The following is a 22,976-nucleotide window of genomic DNA, read 5'->3' as shown; positions in this document are numbered from 1 at the left end:
TGGCTTTGATTTGAACCCCATTATAATTATCATGAACTAAAAGTTAAATCCCTACTTTGCTTGTATATATTATAAAGGCATAGAGCCATTGTGCTAATGTGTGGTCTAACGAAGCATCTCTCTAATTCTAAATGAAACGCTTTGTTTTTCCACACAATTGGATAGAGAGGTTCCAAAACACAGGGTGGTGGGGGAAGGTCAAATCTAACTAGGGTTTCCAAATCATATGCATGCAGCAATGTTTCATTTCCTACGTGGCATCCATGCATTGGCTCGATTTGAGCTGAGCGGGACCGGGTCAACATCTTTTGTACTGAACAAGACCAAGTGTGTTACAAGCTTGCTGGGACGGTACTCACGGTAGTATATGTTCTGTATCTTAAAAAATTGGAGCTTTGTGTACGCTATGGAGTTTTAGATCTTTGGGAGAAGAATCTTCCTTTAATTGTCAGAGAAGGAAGCATCTATTCCCTCAGAAGTTTTTTCGGGTAAATTACACAAATCATATATGCATTAATTCTCCAAATCATGTACTGTAGCGCATAAACAAATTACAACCTAGTGGACATTAATTCATTCATAAAAGTTTGCATTATAACATATAAGCTTATTCATTAATAAAACTTTTTGGGTTCAGTAAATTTGGGGCTGAAATATCTCATTCTTAATTTCATTGCAGTTAACTATTTCAAGTCCTAAACTGCAGTACGTCGAGAGTAGATTCTTTACTCTTTTCTATCTGATTTGATCTGAGAATTATATTACTGGTTGTGAACTAATCTATGCATTTATATTTACGTCTGTAAAACCTCATGCATGTATATTTTGCTTTTACAGTTCTGTATTAGCAGCTACAGCAAGAGCCCGATGTATGAAGTATGAACCGAAGCAAAACCCAATTGGCAGAAACTTGCTGTAACAATCAATTTCCACTGCAGTGGTTTTCTAAGAATTCTGGCTAATTTAGTTGAGCATTATGCCTTTACAGGCTTACACTCTGATATCGAGTGGAGTGAGTGGGGGTCTGGGGGATATCTAGCTTGTGGCAATTTATGAGATTTGACCTTACTAGCTACTCGAGTAGTTCTTGTTTGTTTCGGTTTGGATTGGGGTAGAAATGCATGGCACAGTAGTCTTCAATTCCACAAAAGTGATAAGGAATGAGGCCCAGCAAATTAAGCTTTAGAGAAGAAGTAAGGCTAAGGCTCAAGGTCCCCTACTCTCCTGTCATCAAAAGCTCCACATTCCTTTTATGTATTGTTGTTCACGTCCTTGTATACTACTAACCACAGACCCTAAAGTTCTTGTGGTTCACTGGGTTCCATATTACATTGTTTTTTAGCGCTTTCTCTTTTATGATAGGAAATACATCGATATTTCGTTATATCCTTAATCTTGTTTCTTGATATCTGATACTCAAAATGTAATCTCTAGTTTCTCTACTAACTCAATCAGTTGATCGATAGTCTCTCTGTCTCTGATCTCAATTTGGAAAGAGTGAAAAACTTTAACTCCACTCCTAGCCTCCCTTAATGTGGGATTATGACTTTGGGTGTAATCTTGTTTGAAGCTCTCATACACTTTCGGTTCGAGATGCAGAACCGTACACACTTGAGACAATAAATGACGAAGAATTGTACAAGAATTAATGCTGTCAAATAAGATCGCAAAGAACATTAGTTAGTTTTCAGCTTAGAGTTCAAGCAAAAATTAAGCACTCAAGGTGTGGAATCCCCAATTTCCCATACATAAGTTTGAATCCCACCGAGCTAATTAGAGTTGAAGAAAGCGTTTTGTCAAGATCTCTCAACGCCATATTGTTCTCTGAGCCTAGAAAGCCCTTAAGGATACCGTCGATGTATGTGTTTGAGTACTGTACGTTGTTCAGCAAATTAACTAGAAATTTGAAAATCTTTACGTGTCTGTGCTAAATATTAAATATAAGTACAGATACGCAAACCTCTTAGCTAAAGTTAATAATTAAAAACACACGTACAGTATGACAAAACTAGATATATGATATGTACGTATGTTAGTCGACCATTCGACACAATGTTATAGAATTCACAGCTGATCTATTCATCTATATAACTATATTTGGTGGAGAAAACAAAGTAGTCGTAGACACTCATTGTATCAAATCTAGGAGCAGGAAAGAAGGCAAATAGAAAACTAGAAAAAGATATGGGTTTGATGAGAAATGAATCCCATATTAACAACATGAAATAACCGTAATGATCAGTCCCATATTTCTAGACTGATGCACAAAGAATCCCTTCATGATCATAAATTTTCCTGCCAAGTTTATCATTGAAACCTTTTTGCTGGTAATGACATAAAGGGCATGTCTTTGTGTTCTAAACACCGTGCTTGATTGTTTATAGTTCAAACTTCAAAGTATGATCACTGAGAGAGAGGGAGAGGGAGAGAGCCTAGAGCGCATGTAGTATGTATAAACCTGCTTCAAGCAAAAAAAAAAAGAAGTATAAACATATATCATATATGTTGCCCATCATCATTGCCATGAGGGGTCTCACTCATATCTTAATGCAAGCAAGTAAAAGCTTCACATGCTAATAGAATATATAGCACCTACAAAGATACACTCGTCTTTTGGAGTGATAACAAAAGATACATGCACTACTCTCAAGTCCTAAAACAATTACTCAAATTAGTTAGTTCACACACTTAATTAGCACTATATTAATACATTTGATAACTGTATCTGCATCCTCTGTAATCTGACATAAGTGTATTTTCTTAGAACTAGTGTAGAGAGTAGTGAGGGAGAGAAAGCTAGAGAGTATCTTTTGGCAAAGTATCTTAAGGACAGCACCACATTGTAGAATAGGTGTGCTTTAATTTTCTTTTACATTAAAACATTTAATTTTTTCTTTAATACATGGTTAGCTTGTCTCCCATACTTTCTCCCTGAGAAACTAATTAAAGCCCACCTCCTCTCCTTCAAAAACGCACCCTATTCTTCCCTATTTGCATCGCATTTGTTCTCCTGAATCTCTCGGTACTATTCCCAGAGCTCTCCTAGAGAGAGAAAGCAATCAAGAGAGAGAAAGAGAATAATATGTTCCAACAGCACAAGAAGCCATCAAGTATGAATTCCCATGAGAGCCACAGACCCATGTGCGTCCAAGGGGACTCCGGCCTTGTCCTCACCACTGATCCTAAGCCTCGTCTCCGGTGGACTGTCGAGCTTCATGAACGATTCGTCGATGCTGTGACTCAACTCGGAGGACCGGACAGTATGTTCTAGCTCATCATCATCGATCAACTTTCACTCGATCATTTCCTGTATCAAATTATATTTTCATGCATATATATGATGTTAATTCGTTACTCCTATGAAATTTTCAGAGGCTACACCAAAGACTATCATGAGGGTTATGGGTGTGAAGGGTCTCACACTTTACCACCTCAAGAGCCACCTCCAGGTTAATTTTTGCTCTCTGCAACATTTTTTCAAACTTCCTTTTCTTTTCTGTTATAGCTGCTCACTTTTACAAACATTCCTATTTTTGGGTCGGCTAGCTTGACGGTATTTCTTTCCTGATCCTTCTCCTTCTTCTCATCATTTTAACCTACCTGAACAGAAATTTAGGCTCGGAAAGCAACCTCACAAGGAATTCAATGATCACTCGATCAAAGATCATGGTATGTGTGAGACGTACTAAGCTCTCACTTTCTAGGGTTTTTAGAAGCTCTCAATTTCAAGATTTTTTTTATAAGTTCTTTTATGTATTAAATATTATATATCGTGGCAGCATCTCCACTTGATCTCCAAAGAAGTAGTGCATCTTCATCTGGGATTATAGGCCGCAGTATGAACGAGTATGTATTCTTTTTCTATCTCCTCAATAGCTTTTACCTTTTATTATAATGTTTATCATGAAATTTTTCCAATTCAGAAGCTATTCGTAATCTTTCTCCTTCGATCTGAATTTTCTCTTTCTCGTTCTCTTCCTCTCTTTCTATGGTTCATGCTTTGTTTGGGGCTGCTGGGGGGTTTGAATTTTGTTGTTAACTGTATGCGAAAAAACAGTAATAATTACCACATCGTTTATGCTATTAGGATGCAAATGGAGGTGCAGAGAAGATTGCATGAACAATTAGAGGTAATATAATTTATACATACACCTTTGCAAAATGTATCGTATTGCACGGATGAGATGCTCTTGTTCTTCCTTTGAGTTAATATAATTATATCATACAAATAATTAACAGGTCCAAAAACATCTTCAGTTGAGGATAGAAGCTCAAGGGAAGTACATGCAAAGCATATTAGAGAAAGCCTGCCAAACCCTTGCTGGTGAAAACAACATGGCAGCTGCTGCAGCTGGAAGCTACAAGGGTAATATTGGAAATAATCAAGGTGTTAATCATGCTGATATGGGAAACCTAAAAGATTTCAATTCTCCTCTCAACTTTCCATCGTTTCAAGACCTGAACATATATGGATCGGGTGATCATCTTGATCAACTTCAACATAACAGCTTGGACAGGCCATCTCTTGATCACCACAGTTTTATGCCAAACAATGATAACATTAATTGCATGGGATCGAAGAAGAGGCCGAGTCCTTATAACAGTGGTAACAGTAGTGGCAAGAGCCCGCTGATTTGGTCTGATGATCTAAGACTCCAAGACTTGGGAACAGCCGCATCATGTCTTGGATCTCAGGAAGATCATCATATTCAAATTGCACCACCATCCATTGAAAGAGGCACTGATCAGATCGAGTCGATTTCAGATATTTATGAAGCAAAACCGATGATTCAGGCAGACGATAAAAAGTTTGAAGCAGGAAATAAGCTCGAGAGGCCTTCACCGCGGAGAGCACCAATGGGATCGGAAAGGATGAACCCCATGACCAACGCAGGTGTTAGACAAGGAAGAAATTCGCCATTCGGGTGAGCTCTTAATTTTGAAGCTTTGAAGTGTGCTGAAAACGATTTAGGGTTTTTGTCATGAAGGTTAGCTGGTTATCACATTACGGTTCTACTTACGTATGATAAAATGCCACTGATGGCAGACTTATTAAGTTACATTGTTTATTTTATCCGTACATCGATCTGTAACTTAGTGTGATCCTTAATTGTAACTTCTCGATACTCAAAACTGCCACATTCCCGCCATGCATTTTCATGGAAAAATTAATCTTGCATTACATGAATAAAAATTTTATATGGCTCATCATCAGTTGCAAGGTGCAACTTGATATATGTATGATCAAGTAGTATTCTTATTTCGGGATGTATGATCAACAATTGATGTGAGAAAGGGAAGGAAATAGGAGTATCCCTTAGTATATATGATAGATATCTTATCATTTACGTACCTGTCCCTAATCTTGAAAATTATATCGATTTAAAAGCCTATATATAGCCTAAAGATACTAATATCATTTAGGCTTATATCAGACCTGGCCTGAACTCTCATTCTAAAAAGTTGGATTTCTAATAATACATAAAAATTTTAACTGCATTACTCCCGAACTTCTTGTGAACTATTGACTCATACGGTCATACTCTATTTTCTTCTTTTTTTTCTGCTTGGCGGGCATATATAATACATATACAGAACATAATAAATTTCTAATGTTTTACTAAATTATTTCTCCTGCTAAACATATGCAATACCAACCTAACTAAATGTAATTGCATATATTTCTAGCTACGAGCCACCACTATTGTAACTTGTCAACAAAATCACTGAGGAAAGTAAATTTGCATGTTGTAGCAGCTTAATTTATGGTATCAACTACGTACTCATTCGATTCACTGCTTACATAAGAGAATTTATGGAACTAAGAGCATGTAGTTACGTATAGTATCAACGACTCACGTTCACCTCTGTTCATTTTGTCACGACCCCGAAATTTCAAGTGTTAAACTTAAAATCGAAACCATAAAAAACTCTAAAACAATCACAATAAATCGAAATCATCTTATAATCACAGTGTATCGTTACTGAGTTTATAGTACATCTCAGTCGAATTGATTATTACAAAACCGATTTATAATTCAAGCATTATATCAAATGGAAATGTAAAATCCGCTCAATCCTCACCACAAAATGAAATAAAGAAACTTCGAAATCTTCAGAGTAGTCTTTCAATTCTGCTAATCCATAGAAAGCACCGGGGGGTGAGGAGCGGTGGAGAGCGACTATTGCCGAGTGCTTGCATTGCCGGAGGCGGAGCTTGGACGGCGGCAAAGCGCAGGAGCTTCCAGTTGTCGATCGAGCTTCATTGCGGCGTGATTCGTCTAAGGGTGGCAGTTGGAGATCGTGCGGTGCCTTTGAGGCAGGCTGTGAGGGCCATAGAGGCCGAAGTCGTGGAGATCGCCGGAGGCGATTTGAGAAGGAGAAAGGGTCGGGGAGAGAGAGAAAGAGAGAGAGTGATAGCTGCGGGGTGAGAGGGAGAGAGAAATGAGGGTTTTTGGAAACCCTAGTTTTCAAAAATTTCCTTTTATACTTTTTCCAAAATCAGAAACTAACTTTCGTCGCTAATAACTTTCACATACGACGTCCGATTAGAACGTTGACGTGTCCACAAATTCGCATCGACGAGCTATAAAACTTTCGTGAATGAAGTTTTCGGAAACGAGCGACGGAGTACAAATCGACTCCCGCGTCGCGGAAACGTAATGTTTTTCCAATTTAAATTTCCGAAGACGATTCCGTTTTCGATTAGACATCGTCATGAAGTGAAAAAATGCGATTCATTAAATTTTCCAAATTTAATAATTTATAAGAATTCATACAATTTAAACCCTAAAAATCGGGTTATTGCACATTTGTTGATTCAACTACTCATTTAATGCTCGTTCTTACGTAAAACATTATCATCATGTTACCTGCGAATTGGAACTCAAATACACTGTTTTAATAAGTACGAACACTTGATCACTGATACGGTTAACAAAATAAGACTACAAAAGGTCACCTTTTGTATAAGAATTTCAACACCATTTGAATAAAATGAAGTAACAAATTACAAACTAGCGTGCATGCATGGGAGATGTTCTTAATTCTCTTGCAATCTTGTAAATTTGTGTTAATATATGTGCTGCAGGCATTACTGCATATATCCTTCTCGATAAGTCGATTATTATTACAGTGAATTGTCTCTTTTTATCAATTTAAAGAGTTAAATCATCAAACAACCATCTGAAACTACTGGTGCTTCTAAAGTCAGTTGCTCCAAGTTAGTTATTGAAGACAAAACCATTGGGATTATCAGAAGAATACCTGTCTAATTGTAAGTTTGTATCAATTCCCCGACAAAGTAAAAAGATCATGGATGTCTTATGAGGACAATACGTACAGAGAACATGTATTAAAGAAAATGAACTATAGTCATTTGGCACAACGATCTAGCTAGAAAGTGATTACCGAGCATAAGCTAACTCTTTTTCGCGATAAGGGAATATAAATTCCTACAAGAGAAGCCGACCAACCGTATCGAGCTATCTTTGCTGCTCTTTTTCCTTGGGTGTCAAACAAAGAGAACAACAAGTGTCCCTGTCAATATTGTTTCTTTACTCCACAAAGCTACATGACCTCATCCCCTTCGCATGTCATGTATATGTTTAATTTAGCACTACCACTTTGGTAAATGGTGAACTATATACTTGATTCGGATCCAAAAAATTTCCTAATGTACTGTTAATTCAGATACTCGAGTTTCATATCTTGTTATATTTATGTAAAAAGATTTTAAAAATTTATATTAAAAAACACTGTGGGTGGTTGAATTTGTAAGAACTTAGGTATTAAATCTCTATATTCAAACTCGAAACCCTCCGTCGCTATTGAAATTTCAATTTATTCTTGGTTGCTAGGCTCTCGGTATTGACTAGTACGTCTCGAAAATCTTTGAGGAAACCGTGTGATCTCAATTAATTAAAAAAAAATGAACCAAGGCAGGTCCGATCCAACTCTAACAATTACTCAGGTCCAACGTACTCTATCTAGACTGGTAACCTCGGCAGCAGCACAAGGGTAGATGCATATATGCAGATCGAGAGAGATTGAAGTTTCTTTTAAATTTTTTGAAGTAGCACTGGAAAAGAAAGCGGTGCCACTACAACCTTTATTGGTTGCAGAGAACACTGCAAGTTGGACAGGAAATCTTCCCCCAGCTACTCTCTATCTCCACAGCGAGACAGTACTACTCGAGAGAAAAATAGATAGAGATATAGTCTTAGATAGCCCGAAATTAAAGAGAGAAAAGATAATAAAGCCTAAAGGGAAGGAAGAATACAACGCACTCCCACGCGTGCACATATCGAGGAAGCTTCTATCTTTATGTCCTCAAAGTTAAAGAGATCAGGGTATACTCCTACCTCTCTTGCATCAAAAGCTGATGACGATGATGATGCATGGCTCGTTTAGCTTGTTTAAATTCTTGTTATAGAGTACTTTGCATGAGACTGTTTTAGAATCATGATCACTCAGTGATGATTATGAAATGGTTTCCATCTGATTAGGAAGTTGTTATATCCGAGGAAGGCACTTCCTTCTATGAAAATGCAAATCATCATTTGCAGTCATACTTTGGATTCTGTACTTTCATTTGCAAACTTTGGGTCTTTGTAGTAAAGATTTTCCTGCTGCAGATTCTTACTCCCGAAGCTTCTTTTGTCCCCCCCCCCCCCCCCCCCCCCCGCTCCCTCTCTCTCTCTCTCTCTCTCTCTCTCTCTCTCTCTCTCTCTCATAGAACTTGAACTTGTTTTAAACAATTACGTACAATATATCAAAAATTATACAGCTGAAGAGAATTAATGACCTCTCGATCTCATCGTTATATGTCAGATCATCTGAAGAAATGTTTGTTTCTCCCATGAAACTAGAAGAGGAATGCACCCAGTGAAAGACATACGTATATGCGGGTCTGTGTGTTCTTTCCTTTTCGAACTTTATTTGAGAAGGAATACGGAGACAGAACTAGAGGCACCTTTGGTGGACAATGTTTTTAAATTCTTTGCATTAGAGTGTTGGTGATGGTAAAATGATATTTTTTTAGCATGATGCTGTTATTGTTGATTCTCATTGGGTTCTCCTAGCAGATTTTATTTCTTTATTCCCTCAAGCAGCAGAAAAAATTGAGCGCATTGCTCTGCCTGATGCAGACACATCTGACTCTCTTTTATGGCCGCACTCCTCCTCAAGAATTCTGATGGCAAAAGAAACTTTTGTTTTCTTCTCAAATCATGGAGAGCATAAAGATTGGGGTAAAGTGATCTGGAGTAAAGCAATTTAACCCTGTAAAACTCTTGTTGTTTGGAAGGCTCTTCATAGGTGTTTACTAACTGATGATGCTTTACAACGGTGAGGTTTTTCACTTTCATCTCGTTGCTCCTTTTGTTGAAGTCATGCGGAATCGAGTACACATCTTCTTTTGCATTACTATGAAATTGTGGCTTTATGGAAATGAGTTTGCCTTCTATTTTCTCATTCATTCTCGCCTTGGGGTACCCTTGATGAAGTGTTTAATGGTGTTGATGTTTCAACATTCCCAAAACCTAAACGCCAACTTTAGTTTCTGGTCTCCTGTAATCTAATTTGGTTTATTTGGATCACTAAGAATCTAGTGCGTTTCGAATGTAATATTTTTAATGTGTTAGAATCCCAACGTCATCTTTTAGAATTGTTCAGAGAGTCTGCTCTGCATTCTTTTCATCATTACAAGAAGCATCACAAGATGTCTATTTTCTCTATTCTTTGTATCTCACAACTGTCTGCCAATGCTACAAGCTTCATCCCGTCATTTGATTAAAGGTTTATTGGCTGAGTGTTTGCTATTTGCTAGAAGTTTTTATATCTATGATTTTGCATGTATGGGTGTACACATGTCGGATTGAGCTTTTGTTTATCCTCTTTGTTAGAGTTTATCGGACACAGGAGATCATATTTTTTGCCTTCTCCTTTGTTAAATAAATATATATAAAAAAGATAGATCAGTGCCTTTGAACTTTGATTTTACTATGAAAGTAACTAGCTATAGCGTGTATATGCAATTAGTATATGGGATTGGCACAATGGCACATACTATACTTCGTAAATATACTTAATCTTGAATCTCCCGCACAAAACATGTCTACAAATAAGACTTTGTTGGACGCAAGATGTAAGGAGGTGCATGTTCATATGTACTGGGTAAAAATAGGTTAATTTGTAGGAAGATGGTTTTTTTGCCCAAACTCGCCAAACAGATCGAAAGTGTCTAAATAGAATTTGCTGCATCAACGCTGACGACCAAGAAATATATATTGGCTCACCTTGGTGTCAAGGTGTTAATGCAGCAGTTATAGGCTGCTGTGAATTGGATGGCCGGCCTCCTACAGATTAAGATTTCGATTCGGGTCTTATTTATCTCTACGACGAAAACAAAGCTTACAGAAAGATCATATCATTTCTGGTTGGAACGATAAATAATACTGAATTAAAGGGGATTCGATCTATAGTCTGGAGTCTGGAGGAGTGGAGGGAAAGGAAATAGTCTGAATTTATTTGTCGTTGTTCACTTGTTCATGACAAAGGCCAGAGATATGGACAGGTGTCTGGAGGGTAGGCCCAGTAACAATCTATTTGGGCCACATGAATCCACATATGAAATGCCCTACCATATTCATACATAACCATCATTCGGACGTGAAAATAAGATGGTGTGTTTGCAACTTTGTACATATTGGTTTTCAAATATCAATGATCATAAGAATAAGGATTTGGAATCATTTACATCTATTATGCATCTTCAAATAATCTAATTCCACCATGTCTTATAGTGGCAATCTCAAAGCTTTGAGGAATATATGGAGGGAGCGGGCAGTCCTACTTTTCAATCTTGAGGTTATCTTTTTTTTTTTTTGAGGTTATCTAATTAGTTAGTAAATCTTCCGCAAATAGTTTGTTGCATGCATGTAGGCAACTTACAGACAGGTTAAATGTAATAAAAATCAGATATATATAGTCAAAACGGTGCAGTTGATCGACTAGAATAAACCATGATCCCTCTTATTTCATCCCATGCATGCGGTTGAGCACGTTATTTTAAGTTCAGTGACTTCATATCATATTATTACAAAACAGAAAAGCTACATGTTACATAATACACTTGAAGATAGGAGGAAATTAAAACCAGAAAAAAAAAACACTCGTGTACCCGCCAATATTTTTGTAGTTAGAAACAAGCTAGCATCCTAATAAGTCCGGTTCGTTAGAGTTAATCAAGGTGATTGTACAGCACTACTACTATCATATATATCAGCAGGAGCAATGAAATAGTCCATGGAAAGCCCCGGCACATTGAACACAACATCATCAATGTTCCAAACCTCTTCCATTCTAGTCCTGGTGTACTCCATCGAAAGCTCCCCACACCGGAAAACGGTGGCGATGGAACGGCCTTGATGAGCGATCATCACACCATCCACATCTCTGTAATCCGCAATGCTGCTTCCTATAGTGGTCTCCCAATACACCGTTTCGTTTTCTGGGGTTTCGACCCTAGTAAGGTGCGAGTCCTCTAAGTAGATGAGGAGTCCACTCTTCTGGCAAAAGTAGCCGTACAATGCATGCCTAATTACCTCTGCAGGGCCTTCGCTTCGTTCCATCACAGCCTCGCGATCTGCTGAGACTTTTAGCACAAAGCAATCATCGTCGCCGATCCTCTTCTCCCCCAAGCATTGTGCCTTGGAAAACAAGCTTGCTGTGCTCTTTGGGTCTAAACCCTGCAGCAAAACACAATCAAAATATCTATTAATCTAATCAAATTTAAAAATCTACATATTGCAGGTTAAGCCATAAACATTAAGCTAATTTACCCTGATAAAATTAGCTGATTTAACTATTTCATGCACATTTTAAGCCAAATTACAAACTAAATCAACTCAAGAATTTCGGTGTATTTCTCTAATCAAAATGAAATCATAATCACCCGCTATCATTCAGTCTAGTGAAAGAAATATCTTATTATAAGTGTGAGTTTATGAGTTCGACTCGTCGACATAAAAATTTGTTATTCTTAATTTAAAAATAATGAAAACGAAGCAAAGCAAAACGTTCAATTGTGCACTCACGTGTGAGTAAGCTTTCTGGGGCATTATAGCTAGAATCAATAGTAACTACTAGCTAGTGTAGATAAAATTGTGATCAAAAAGAAAATATACCCGAAAGAAGAAAGAGAAAGAAGAAGAAAAAGAAAGGGTAAAGGAGGCATAATGCACTAGATCCAGAAGCATTCATTCACTAAAGTGAAAATAAAGAAAAAGCAAAAGCAAAGAAATAAATAGAGAGAGAGAGAGAGAGAGAAGCCACTTTAGTTCAGAGATTATGGTAATCCCAAGACCATGTACACATATGACCATGGATGACGCAAGAAACCTGCAATCACATGCCATTCTTAACCCTCTGAGAGTTTGAGGTGTTCAAAGAAAAGAAAAGACTTGTAGGGTAAAGCATGGGACAGTTTCTCCATTATTGTCAGCCTCATACCATTTTTATTGGGATTGTGATCTTCTTCCCTCCTCAAATCACTATCTTTGTTCGGTAAAGAAATGAGCCAAGTCCTAAAGGCTAACTCTTTCGAATAATTGAACACTACCGTTCTTAAACCTCAGATTGGTATATGCAATCCAAAAACATAGAATCCATGAATGTCTTCAAACCATGTTCGATGTCAAATATGACTTTCATAGACTTGTTATGTTAATAGATGAAAGTGATCGGTTGTCAATGTTACATGTAGAATGAACAGGTTTGGATTTCTGATCTTACCTGGATGATACGGCGTAATGGGCGTTGAGGGCCTTTGGCAGCATGAGTACCGAGCCAAGGGGTGTGCCTCCAAACAGTCTTTCCATCACTTCCGGCCACCACCTTGTTGCCGCCGACTACCAACTCCAGAGACCACATTCCGGGCAACATTTGCCAAAGAACAAAGCACCCACTTTCCCCACTTCGTGTTCCTAAAGTCTTCACATTTCTACCTGCGGACACTTCAGTCTCGCAGCAAACCATCTTCACCATCCCACTCGCGTACATGTTCTTGTTGCACTTCTGCTGCTTCGAGCAACCGCTTGCTGCCAGATACTGTTGTATAATGTAGTGCGCAGTCGATGTTTCCTGAATCACCATTATCATTCGTTAGTAACAGAAAGAGAGAGCAAGATTCAATTAGTTCAAGATGTTTGATGCTAGCTCTTACAAATGGAATGTCTTTGATGTGTGGCATGGGATGATCAACAGGATCACCAGCTTGAGGAATTGGTGCTAGAGGACATCCCAGAACCCCAAGCAAGAGCCTCAAATCTTGTCTCTTTGCCGGAATAGTACCACCATTACTTCCATAAGCTGAAGTTGATAAGTTACTTCCTTGAGGAAGACCACCCTTTTGTGCTCTGAACCATTCACGTATGGCTTCCCAGGAGCTCTCCTTCTTACCTCCTTCTTCTTGAATCTCTGGGTCCGGACCTTCCATGAGTGGCGTCAATGGCTGCGGAGACCACATCTGCTTCTTCCTCCCCTTCGAACCCATCATCCTGCTGGTTTCGGGAAAGATTGCCGGAAAGTTGGTGAAGAAGAAAGATCGAGTGAGTTGTGTTTATGATGAGGTTTAAGGGTTTTTAAGAGAGAGTAGGGAGAGTACGTGAGAGATTCGAAGGCTAGGATTGTGTGAGAGATATGAAATGAGACAAAAGGGACAGCTTATCTGTCCAACGGCGGAGAATGGTATTATGAATTTAAACACATTCGCATGTTGGCCTGTCTATTACTTTATTCTGCTCTCCTTAAGTCTTTCTCTCTCTCTCTCTTGTCGTTTTTTTCTTTCTTTCTTTTTATGTCTATTATTCTCTTGAGCAGCTCAACGTAGCCACCCCAATTGCCTCTTTTTACATGCATGATTCCAATGAATCCAATAGTAAAAGTCCGTAATGCCATTTTGAAAGAAATTTACTCTCAAACTCAATAATTCGTTAGAAACATCATAATAATTCAAAGTAGTCCATGAGTATAAAATTATAAAGCATTTTCCACATCCGTAACTTCGAATAACTCATAACAGGCGAAACTACTCATGAATTGTTGACCGTCTCTATTGCAACAATATGCACACAAAAGCTTGGATTTAAGTATTTAACTTCATTTTACTTCCACAATTCCGCCATTACTAGGTAGTAATTACTAATATTTCGAGTCAAGTGAAACCATACTGTCAATTATAACGAAGGTATATATCATCATGTGTTTTGAGATCAAGATGACAAAAGACGAATAGGTCTCTCGGAACAGGGAAACATAAAGTCATAGAGACAGTATCCTGGAAATTAATTATAAGTTCTACGATTTTGTGCAGATGAAAATAAATTAGGCAAGGTTATTATAGTCAAGTCGAGTATAATGACTGCAGGCTATGCACCCACTACAACATAAGACAAATCTACCAAATCTTGTCTGCATAATTAATTACTCCGAGTCTCTGATCAAATCCAAGAGATCAGCCACGCCTACTTATTTGGTACTTTAGTTCTTCAGATCTTCCTCTCATGTTTGATTCCGATTTCGGTCAAAACAATGAAACACAATCCCCAAGTACATAATACTCTACTAATTAACGAGGTTATACAACACTGATTAAGGAGTTTAATCTGTTCGACTTTGACGAGGATAGTGGAATATGGGGCCTCATTGGAATTAGGGCAAAGAGAAATGAGCAAGTGGGCGGCAATGGGTGGTGGTGGTGGAGGGTCGGCATCGAGAGGGAATAATGAGGTTGAGCGGCGGATTGGGGATGTGGACGGGAAGGTCTGGGTGATCTTTCAAGCCAAGTTCTCTCTGTTTCTATTCATATGTCTATCTGCGTAATGGTCAGATGTGGCTTTCATTGGTTAGGGAGATGAATAGGATTAATCATTTTTATGTTGTACTGCCACATAACTTAGATCCTTAAGCAATTGTGAACATGTGTCGAGTTTATAATAACAACCCTTGTGTTTTATCGTCGGACGGTTGAACCTACAATTTTGAACAATTTGAACAGCACTCCAAGTTTTTTTTTCTTTTCTTTTTTTGATCGAATAACCAAAGTTTCTTAGTTTGATATAGATTATATAGGTACTGAAGTCTTATAACGTAGAAAAAAATGGTGAGTGACTTATATATCAATATCGACCCCTTACACAATTGAGATCAGACAAATAATATTTTGAACCTTGGCATTTCCCATTTTAAGAGATCATTTCATGATAACCAAATGACACAAGTGATTGACTGGCATTTGCAGTATTTGAGCCAAATGATATTAGATGATGTCATTGTCATATGAGAAAAAAAATATGTTTAGAGATGGTTCAACAGTGACTAAGGCCCAAAACTAGAGGATGATGAACTAAATTACTAAGACATTTGGAAACCCATCAGGACATCATGGAAGTTTTAGTACATAAGCAGCCAAGCTGTTTGCTTATATTTGGGCCTACCCAAATTTAACTTTAATTTATATGTTTGCCACACTTGCACACATGAATGGTTATAGTAAAAATTCCACCAACTTGATTGTAACTTGTAAGTTGAATTTGTCACAATTCTAACAGTAACATTGGTATAAATTATAACAAACTACTAATCAGTACCAGATAATAATTTAGTTTACAAAAAACTCACTTTCTATTTTGATAGAACAAAATAGGGCAAAAAATTACAAATAATGACAACATAATGACAAGATGCCACATGTCATATGATATTTTACTTTTTTATCCCTCTTTAGCCCATCACATTTAATAGAATTCAAAATTCATTCTCACTACCACATATCACATCTACATGTGTACATGATACTGCCGATAAAAAAGCTATATGCTACTGTCGATTAAGAAGTTATCTGCTACTATCGACTGAGAAATTAACTAGCTGCTACTGTCGTTTATGAACCTAACTGTTACTATCTAATTAAGCAACATGTTATTGTTGAATATGAAACTAGTTGTTACTGCCGACTGAGAATGTACCTACTACTGTCGATTAGAAAACTAACTCCTATTGTGTTTTCGGTTAGTAAAATTCGAAATTTTAAAATTTCTAAAAAAAATATACAATATGGTACTTAAATGAAAGCTCATGATGTAAGGAACAAATTTATATATTGGCTCACCTCCAAATTGCCGGTAATTTTGCCAAAAAAAAAAACTTAAATTTGCTGGAAAAAAAAAACTAAAAAATGTGGAGAGTAACACTTATTATATCTAGGAGTGGCAGCTAGTAATTTTCGCGAAAATAATGATATTTTGGACATTACTGCATTAATTACTTAATCAGTTTTAGTCCACTTATTTTTGGGTTTGAGCTTATGTCCTAATTTATATAAAAAATATATAAAGTAAGTTTTTAGTTGATTCAAATATTGTCTAATACTACTAAGTAATTATATATATATATATATACAGTCATTATCTAGAGTGAAGCTTCACTTTGAAATTACAGAGTGAAGTTCCAATTTTGGCACACTTTTCGGTCAAATGTTTTCACCATAAGCTATTCAATATTTAGGTATGTTATTCAAGATCATCTCTACAAAGTTTCATCCAATTTGACAATGGTTTGAGCTTTCAAAATTAAGATTTACACGAACGGTTCACGTTGAACAGTTTTAATTCATTCATTGATTTAATCTAATTTCAATACCTTAATGATGTCCGAAATAGATGAAAATGTGTAGAGATGATCTTGAATAGTATACCTAAATATTGAATTAATTATGGCGAAAACATTTGACCGAAAAGTGTGTTAAAATTGGAACTTCACTTTGTAATTTCAGAGTGAAACTTCAATCTGAATAGAGATTTATATATATATATATATAGGCGAAATTGTCAAAATACACCTCAAATTTGGCTGAAATTGTCAATTTGCACCCCGAATTTGTATTTGAATCAATTTACCTCCTAAACTTGGTAAAAATTGCCGATTTGCACCCCATCCGTTAAATTTAATTGTTTCTATCCAATTTTGCGTCACATGTCATGCACATGAGGGGTAATGTTGTCATTTTCTATTTATAATTTTCTTTAAAAAAATAAAAATATTCTTTAAAATGAAGATTATTTTGTTAATCAAATTATTTATTTACATCTTTTTTCTACATACTTAACCCTACTTTGAATTATATTTTTAACATACCCACCCATTCAAATATAATGTGTTGTGTAGAAATATATTTTTACATGTACACATTGTTGGAGGAGGAACAAAACGTAAATAATAACGACGTAATAGAACAGAACGTAACCGTTTATTGATTGATAATGAGGCCAATATATATGCATTACATAACCACAATCCCGTAGGATTCAGAGTCTTAATTTATTACAGAGATGTGAATCTATCTCTAACAGAAAACCTAATAAGGCTAAGACACACACAATGGTAGAATAGTAATTCTCTTGGAACACACATTTATTTTTAATTTTTAATGTATTTATTTATTTATATTTTTCTAATATCTTTTAAAATACAATATCACATAAAATAATAAATATATAAATCAATAACATGTTTCGAAAAAACAAACATTGTAGCAAGTGTTCATCTTAAGTAATTTTATTAATTTATTTCATTATTAAATATAAATAAATATATAATGACAATACTGCCCCTTAAATGCATGACATGTGACTTAAAATTAGATTGAAAATATTAAATTTAATAGATAGGGTGTAAATCGGTAATTTTTACCAAATTTAAGAGGTAAATTGACTCAAATGTAAGTTCGGGGGGGGGGAATTGATAATTAAGACCAAGTTTAAGGTGCAAATTGGTATTTTTGGCTATATATATATATATATTAATTAAGTCAACCGTCCTTATGGAACTGTCAATTTTCTCTTACCGAAATTGCCCTTCTTAGATTAAATTGTTTTAACAGGAGTGCAATTAACAACATGGACACTACCGTAAAACATTAAAAAAAATTGTTGAAGAACGAAGTAAAATAACCGAGAGCACAAATAAAAAGGAAGTTGCATGCAGTTACTTCACTTTGAAACCGATCAACAACCGTCCACATAGAGATGGGTGAAGGTGGGTGATCATCAGGTTACACGTACATGGCTTTGTCAAGCTCTCTCAAATAGAAGTTTGAGAGAAATTCTATTCGGGTAGGTTGGTACAAAAATCTTAGAATGCGGATTCTATTTGAGTATGTTCTTCGATTTTGATTCTTGATCATACTTGCTCTATGTAAAATTTGGGTATATACCGAATTGAATTTAGTTAAACGATCTTTAAATTCCTTATGTATATTCAATTTTCTCATACTTTTCTTCTTTATATATAGCAGATAGGAGAAAGAAAAGGAAGAAATTTCGGGTGCGCACGAGATCTCTGGATGTTAGGAAAACTGCCGCAAGCCCATATCGCATTTTGATTTAAAGTTTTCAACTGTCGGTAGTTCACACGGTATAATTAATAATGATAGGATACCATTTAGTCTCAGCTTGGATTAGTTACGGAAAATTCTAATATACATCAATATATGTTATACATCCCACATCCGACGGACGATATTATTTTGTAAGTGGGTTAGAAAAATAATATTTATTGTCAATCATTGGATGTGAGATGTATAACATACATATGTTATACATTAATATATAGTAGAATAACCCGATAGTTACATCCATTTACTCTTTTAATTAAGGTCATAAGCAGTAGCTTTTTGGAGTTGATTTTGCAGATGAAGGGTTGGTTGTAAGGTTTCGAGGCTGAAACACTGAGCCGAGAAAAAGATTGAGAAGAACACTGAGCAAAAGCAGCAAGAAGATATCTAAACCTAAACTCTGTGTTTTCATTTTGTTCCAAGATTTTTCTTTGTAGGTTCTATAACGTTTTTGGTATAGATGTAAGTTGTAACATGATTCACTAACAATATCTTTGTAGGGCGTGCAGAAAGGCAAGTATGCATGAAACTTTTCAAGCATATACCACATGCACGGAACAAGATAGACAAATTTCTACGTGTTAGAAGAAATGTTCAAAGTATATCCATCGCTTAATTATTTTCCACCATATATGGTTTTAAATTTGCGAGTTAATAAAATTTCTCTCGTGACATTCATTAATGGTATAATTTTTTTTAAGGCACCAGTATAATGTTGTGAACACTATTAATAATATTAGTATGATATTTCGAGATCACTTATATTTAGCTGTGACTTGACCCTATATGATTTTAATGTACGTCTTGGTTTATATCACATTTTTTGAAATATCAAGTCGACTCAATTGTACTTGAGATAGTAGGAGAAAACTGAACAGTAAATACAAATGTGATATTGTACTATAAAAATGTACTAGGAGTACGGCATAGCTCTTAGTCTAAATGTAAAATACTTATAAATGATTGTTTTATGAAATAATATTAAATTCATTTTAGTTATGTAGGAGACAGATACACTTCAACGAGATGGTTTTTTCAGTTATCCCGGAGAACCATGTGGTAATGTCTTAAAATTTAATTAATGTTCCAGGAGAATTACTATTCTACCCTTATGTGTATCTTAGCCTAATAAGTTTCCTGTTAGGAGATAGATTAACATCTCCGTAATAGATTAGGACTCTGAATCCTACGGGATTGTGGTTTTGTAATGCCTATATATAGGCCCCCCATATCATTCAATAATACACAATTATTTCATCCTGAAACACGTTATCAGCACGTTGCCCTAAAACCCTAACTTTTAGAGCCCTAGAAATTTTTTCTCTTCTCCACCGCCGGCCGCCGTCATCTCCGGCCTCCGGCATCTCCTCGTCGGCGCAGCCCCTGCTCGCCGTTGTTGCAGCCCCCCCCCCCCGCTGCTACCCCCGCAGCCCCGCATTCCTGCGCGCAGCCAGCCTTGCTGCCCCTGCAACTTCTGCCTTGCTGCCCTGCACGCAGCCCCTGCAGGCCCTGCTCGCTGCCCCTGCACCCACGCATGCAGCCCCGCACGCAGCCCTGCACACTGCCCTTGCATCACCCCTGCATGCACCCCTGCAGCCCCCGCATCGCAGCCACATGCAGCCCTGCTCGCTGCCCCTGCACGCACCCACGCAGCCCTGCACGCTGCCCCTGCATCACCCCTACATGCACCCCTGCAGCCCCCGCATCGCAGCCGCATGCAGCCCCGCATGCAGCCCCGCACGCAGCCCCTGCAAGCACGCTCGGGACACCTACAGCCTCGCTCGCGACCCTTGAAGCCCCGCTCGCGACACCTGCAGCCGGGCACAATAGCCATTTGGGCTTCATACTATATTTTCTTTTCCTTTTCCTTTTTCCTATTTCATTATTTAAATGTTCATTGGCACGTTTTTATTTCTAACGATATTTCACGTGCTCGTATAGGAAAAATCATTGCTCGTCGTACTATGGTGATGACATTCATGCCGCGATGGATGATACTTTTGCCATCTACATACGATTTCGATCGTATCCTCTCAAGATTTTTATGTCATCGGACGAAGATCGAAAAAGGAATTCAACAAGCAACTTCATGCATGCCGATCGATTTGCAGAGCAATTTACTTATATGCGGTCTATTTGGCAGACCAACAAGTATGTTTTCCTTAAAGTTGCTGCTTTTGAAGATATATATATATATAAATTATCGGGCGCTATTAGCCTTTTTCATGTCTTCTTTTCCGGCCTTTCTTATAACGCCGATGAGACCAAAGAGGGATATGATTCCCTTCTTGGTCGACGTTTTTCGTGTGACGGTCCTGGGGGAGTCACGTTATTATTTAAAAAGGAAGATATCGATTTCGTGTGGTCGCCTGAGTGCACCGCTGTTTTGGGTGCGATCATGAGAATCGCCGATATGCATCGATTATTTTGTGACCATATACATCACAACCTTCTTATTCCGGTTACATACTTGAATAGTTTCGATTATTTGAAACCTATACAACCCTCGTTTCTTATGGATGCGTCGCCATCGCGACTGTTATTTGAATGTTTGAGTTTTCTTAAACTCATGTCTATAAACGATAATCTCAAGGTCTACGTACTCATTTATTTGAGTTGATTCATTATTCTGATGCAGCACTATTTGCTGACAAAAAGATCCCAAAAATAACGAATTCTATGGGACACACTTAAAAGTGATTTAATGAACGTCTATGACGTTGTATTATCAGAGTTGACATTGATGCATACTCCACATCAAAGAAACGCATGCCATTTTTGGCACATGTATCTATTTTTGAGGGAATTTTGGAGATGGAAACGTAACATTCTTCCATTCTCAAGTAAGCACATTTTTTAGCCTCAGGCTAAGGCTCCGCCCAATCCGATATGCAAGATTTTGTTGCTACAGACTTTTGATTAGTCAATCTATTTTGACTATGTCTTCTGCTTACTATTTTTCAAGTATGACGTTGGCATTGCCATGATTATTGCTCGACTTTAGCTTAAGTCGTCTATTGGAATTGGAAGCTTGTTTGTGTTGTATTAAATATTGGCATATTCTATAAAATTTCTCGTATTTCTTGTTTACAAGATTGACTCGTGAGAATTTTATTTGCCTTGGCTTAGCATGCATGGTCAACGTTTGCAACTCACGTGGTTTTTAAATTGGCCGCTTTTGGGTTACATGGGACCCCAATAGCACTACATTGTGATTTTGGACCTTAAAATTTGGAAAACGGACCTCGGAACATCAAAATTGACGTCGTTTTTCCCGGTTACTGTTCCGGCGTTTCCGGAACATTTTCCGGCGTTTTACCGGCGTATTCGCCGCCTTTCGACCATTTTCGGCGTTTCCGGCACCGCCATCCGGTTCCAGACGGCGTTCTTTGTTGGACCTGAAGTTACGGCCTCCATACCAGCCAGCTCCGGCCGCCGCCGGCCAGTTTTTCGGCAATCGGTGCCGCCGGCTTCCTACGAGTTTTTCCGACGATTTTTTTCCCGTCGGTTCTCGTCATCTTTTCCGCATATTTCAGCAGTTCTTGCTGCCACGTTTTCCCAGTCCAAATTTCACCCGGTTTTGAGTTATATTGACATGGTTTTCCGGTTAATTTTCCGGTTTTCTCCAAGTCGTTTCATAGCTCAAATGATTTTATTATTATTGGTGACCACCCGCACCAAATGGAAGGTTTTCCACCGTAATTGTTTGGTATTCAACTGTTCTAATACCATGTTTTTCCAACTCTTAAGTTGAAGAATGTAGTTCTATTGCCATGTGATACATTCAATGGGATTGCCATTTGTTTCAATCCCCTCTCTTACAATATCCTACGGCGTATTGTGTAGAGAAGTTCACCGCGTCGTTGACTCTCTTAATCTTCATTTTGAGAATGTCCCGCCGTGAAATCGAGTGTCTTGCTAATTGCGTAACCACCCACACTGTCCTACGACGCAGGTAGTTGTTTTACGGATCTCGTGCGGAGATTGTGTTGTATATCTTCGTGCCTTGCTAAGTTTTAAAGGCCATTCATGCCAATGATGAATTTTCATCTTGATATTTGTGTTAAGAATGGTGAGGAATAAATCTGTCTGATTTCATTAACAATATCTTTTTCAAGCTTCGACAATAGCTTTGTTAGCTTGCAGACATAGGTTTGCTTGCCTGCAGCAGTAGTTTATGTAACTCAAGATTCTTTGAATCATGAGTTCGGTTTTACTGTCTTCTCGGTTTTGATATGATCATTTTTGGTCATTTTGAACAAGATATGATGATTCGAGTTCTTTGAAATTCACATTATCATCTATTTTTCATGTTCACGAAGCGATTAGAGGACCACCTCACCCATGTTCCACACGGTGAGGCCGAGCCTATCCGTGCCATGCACGGTGTAGCAGTCGACATTGGTAGCGTAGAGGATGCTTACGGTTCCATCTTGGACCAAAATCAGTCCTTCATTGGTCCATTCCCACATTCTTTTCGCGAAAGACACATTAAATGTGACAAATTAGAATCTGTCCAGTT

The 22,976-nt window shown here is 37.5% G+C and overlaps 2 protein-coding genes across 3 annotated transcripts; one reads left to right on the top strand and one right to left on the bottom strand.

The window, feature by feature from the left end:
- The first annotated feature begins 2,965 nt into the window (after nucleotides 1-2,965).
- LOC126786575 (myb family transcription factor IPN2) lies at nucleotides 2,966-5,200 on the top strand. Of its 2 annotated transcripts, none has more exons than XM_050512429.1 (6): nucleotides 2,966-3,260; nucleotides 3,373-3,449; nucleotides 3,609-3,669; nucleotides 3,780-3,846; nucleotides 4,088-4,130; nucleotides 4,258-5,200. In XM_050512429.1, the coding sequence occupies exons 1-6, from the start codon at nucleotides 3,083-3,085 to the stop codon at nucleotides 4,927-4,929; spliced, it is 1,098 nt and encodes a 365-aa protein (XP_050368386.1). In that variant the 5' UTR covers nucleotides 2,966-3,082; the 3' UTR covers nucleotides 4,930-5,200. The 2 variants fall into 2 exon arrangements, with proteins under 2 accessions (XP_050368386.1, XP_050368385.1); XM_050512428.1 differs by having other exon boundaries at nucleotides 2,967-3,260; nucleotides 4,240-5,198.
- A 5,893-nt stretch (nucleotides 5,201-11,093) lies between these two features.
- Nucleotides 11,094-13,716, bottom strand: LOC126788204 (uncharacterized). The gene is made up of 3 exons (XM_050514178.1): nucleotides 13,226-13,716; nucleotides 12,796-13,143; nucleotides 11,094-11,750 (listed from the first exon to the last, which is right to left on the bottom strand). Exons 1-3 carry the CDS (start codon nucleotides 13,556-13,558, stop codon nucleotides 11,247-11,249), a joined length of 1,185 nt encoding a protein of 394 aa, XP_050370135.1. The 5' UTR covers nucleotides 13,559-13,716; the 3' UTR covers nucleotides 11,094-11,246.
- Between the last annotated feature and the right edge of the window lie 9,260 nt (nucleotides 13,717-22,976).

Source organism: Argentina anserina, chromosome 3 (genome assembly GCF_933775445.1).
Source record: "Argentina anserina chromosome 3, drPotAnse1.1, whole genome shotgun sequence".
Lineage (NCBI taxonomy): Eukaryota > Viridiplantae > Streptophyta > Magnoliopsida > Rosales > Rosaceae > Argentina > Argentina anserina.
Note: the sequence above shows the minus strand (reverse complement) of the source record. Positions and strands in the feature narration are given on the sequence as shown.

Coding starts and splice junctions, on each gene's coding strand:
- LOC126786575 (XM_050512428.1), top strand. CDS start 3,083: ATGTTCCAACAGCACAAGAAGCCATCAAGTATGAATTCCCATGAGAGC. Junction 3,670..3,779: donor TCACTCGATCAAAGATCATG/GTATGTGTGAGA, acceptor ATATCGTGGCAG/CATCTCCACTTGATCTCCAA. Junction 4,131..4,239: donor GATTGCATGAACAATTAGAG/GTAATATAATTT, acceptor AATAATTAACAG/GTCCAAAAACATCTTCAGTT.
- LOC126788204 (XM_050514178.1), bottom strand. CDS start 13,558: ATGATGGGTTCGAAGGGGAGGAAGAAGCAGATGTGGTCTCCGCAGCCA. Junction 13,144..13,225: donor ACATCAAAGACATTCCATTT/GTAAGAGCTAGC, acceptor ATGGTGATTCAG/GAAACATCGACTGCGCACTA. Junction 11,751..12,795: donor CATTACGCCGTATCATCCAG/GTAAGATCAGAA, acceptor GTTTTGCTGCAG/GGTTTAGACCCAAAGAGCAC.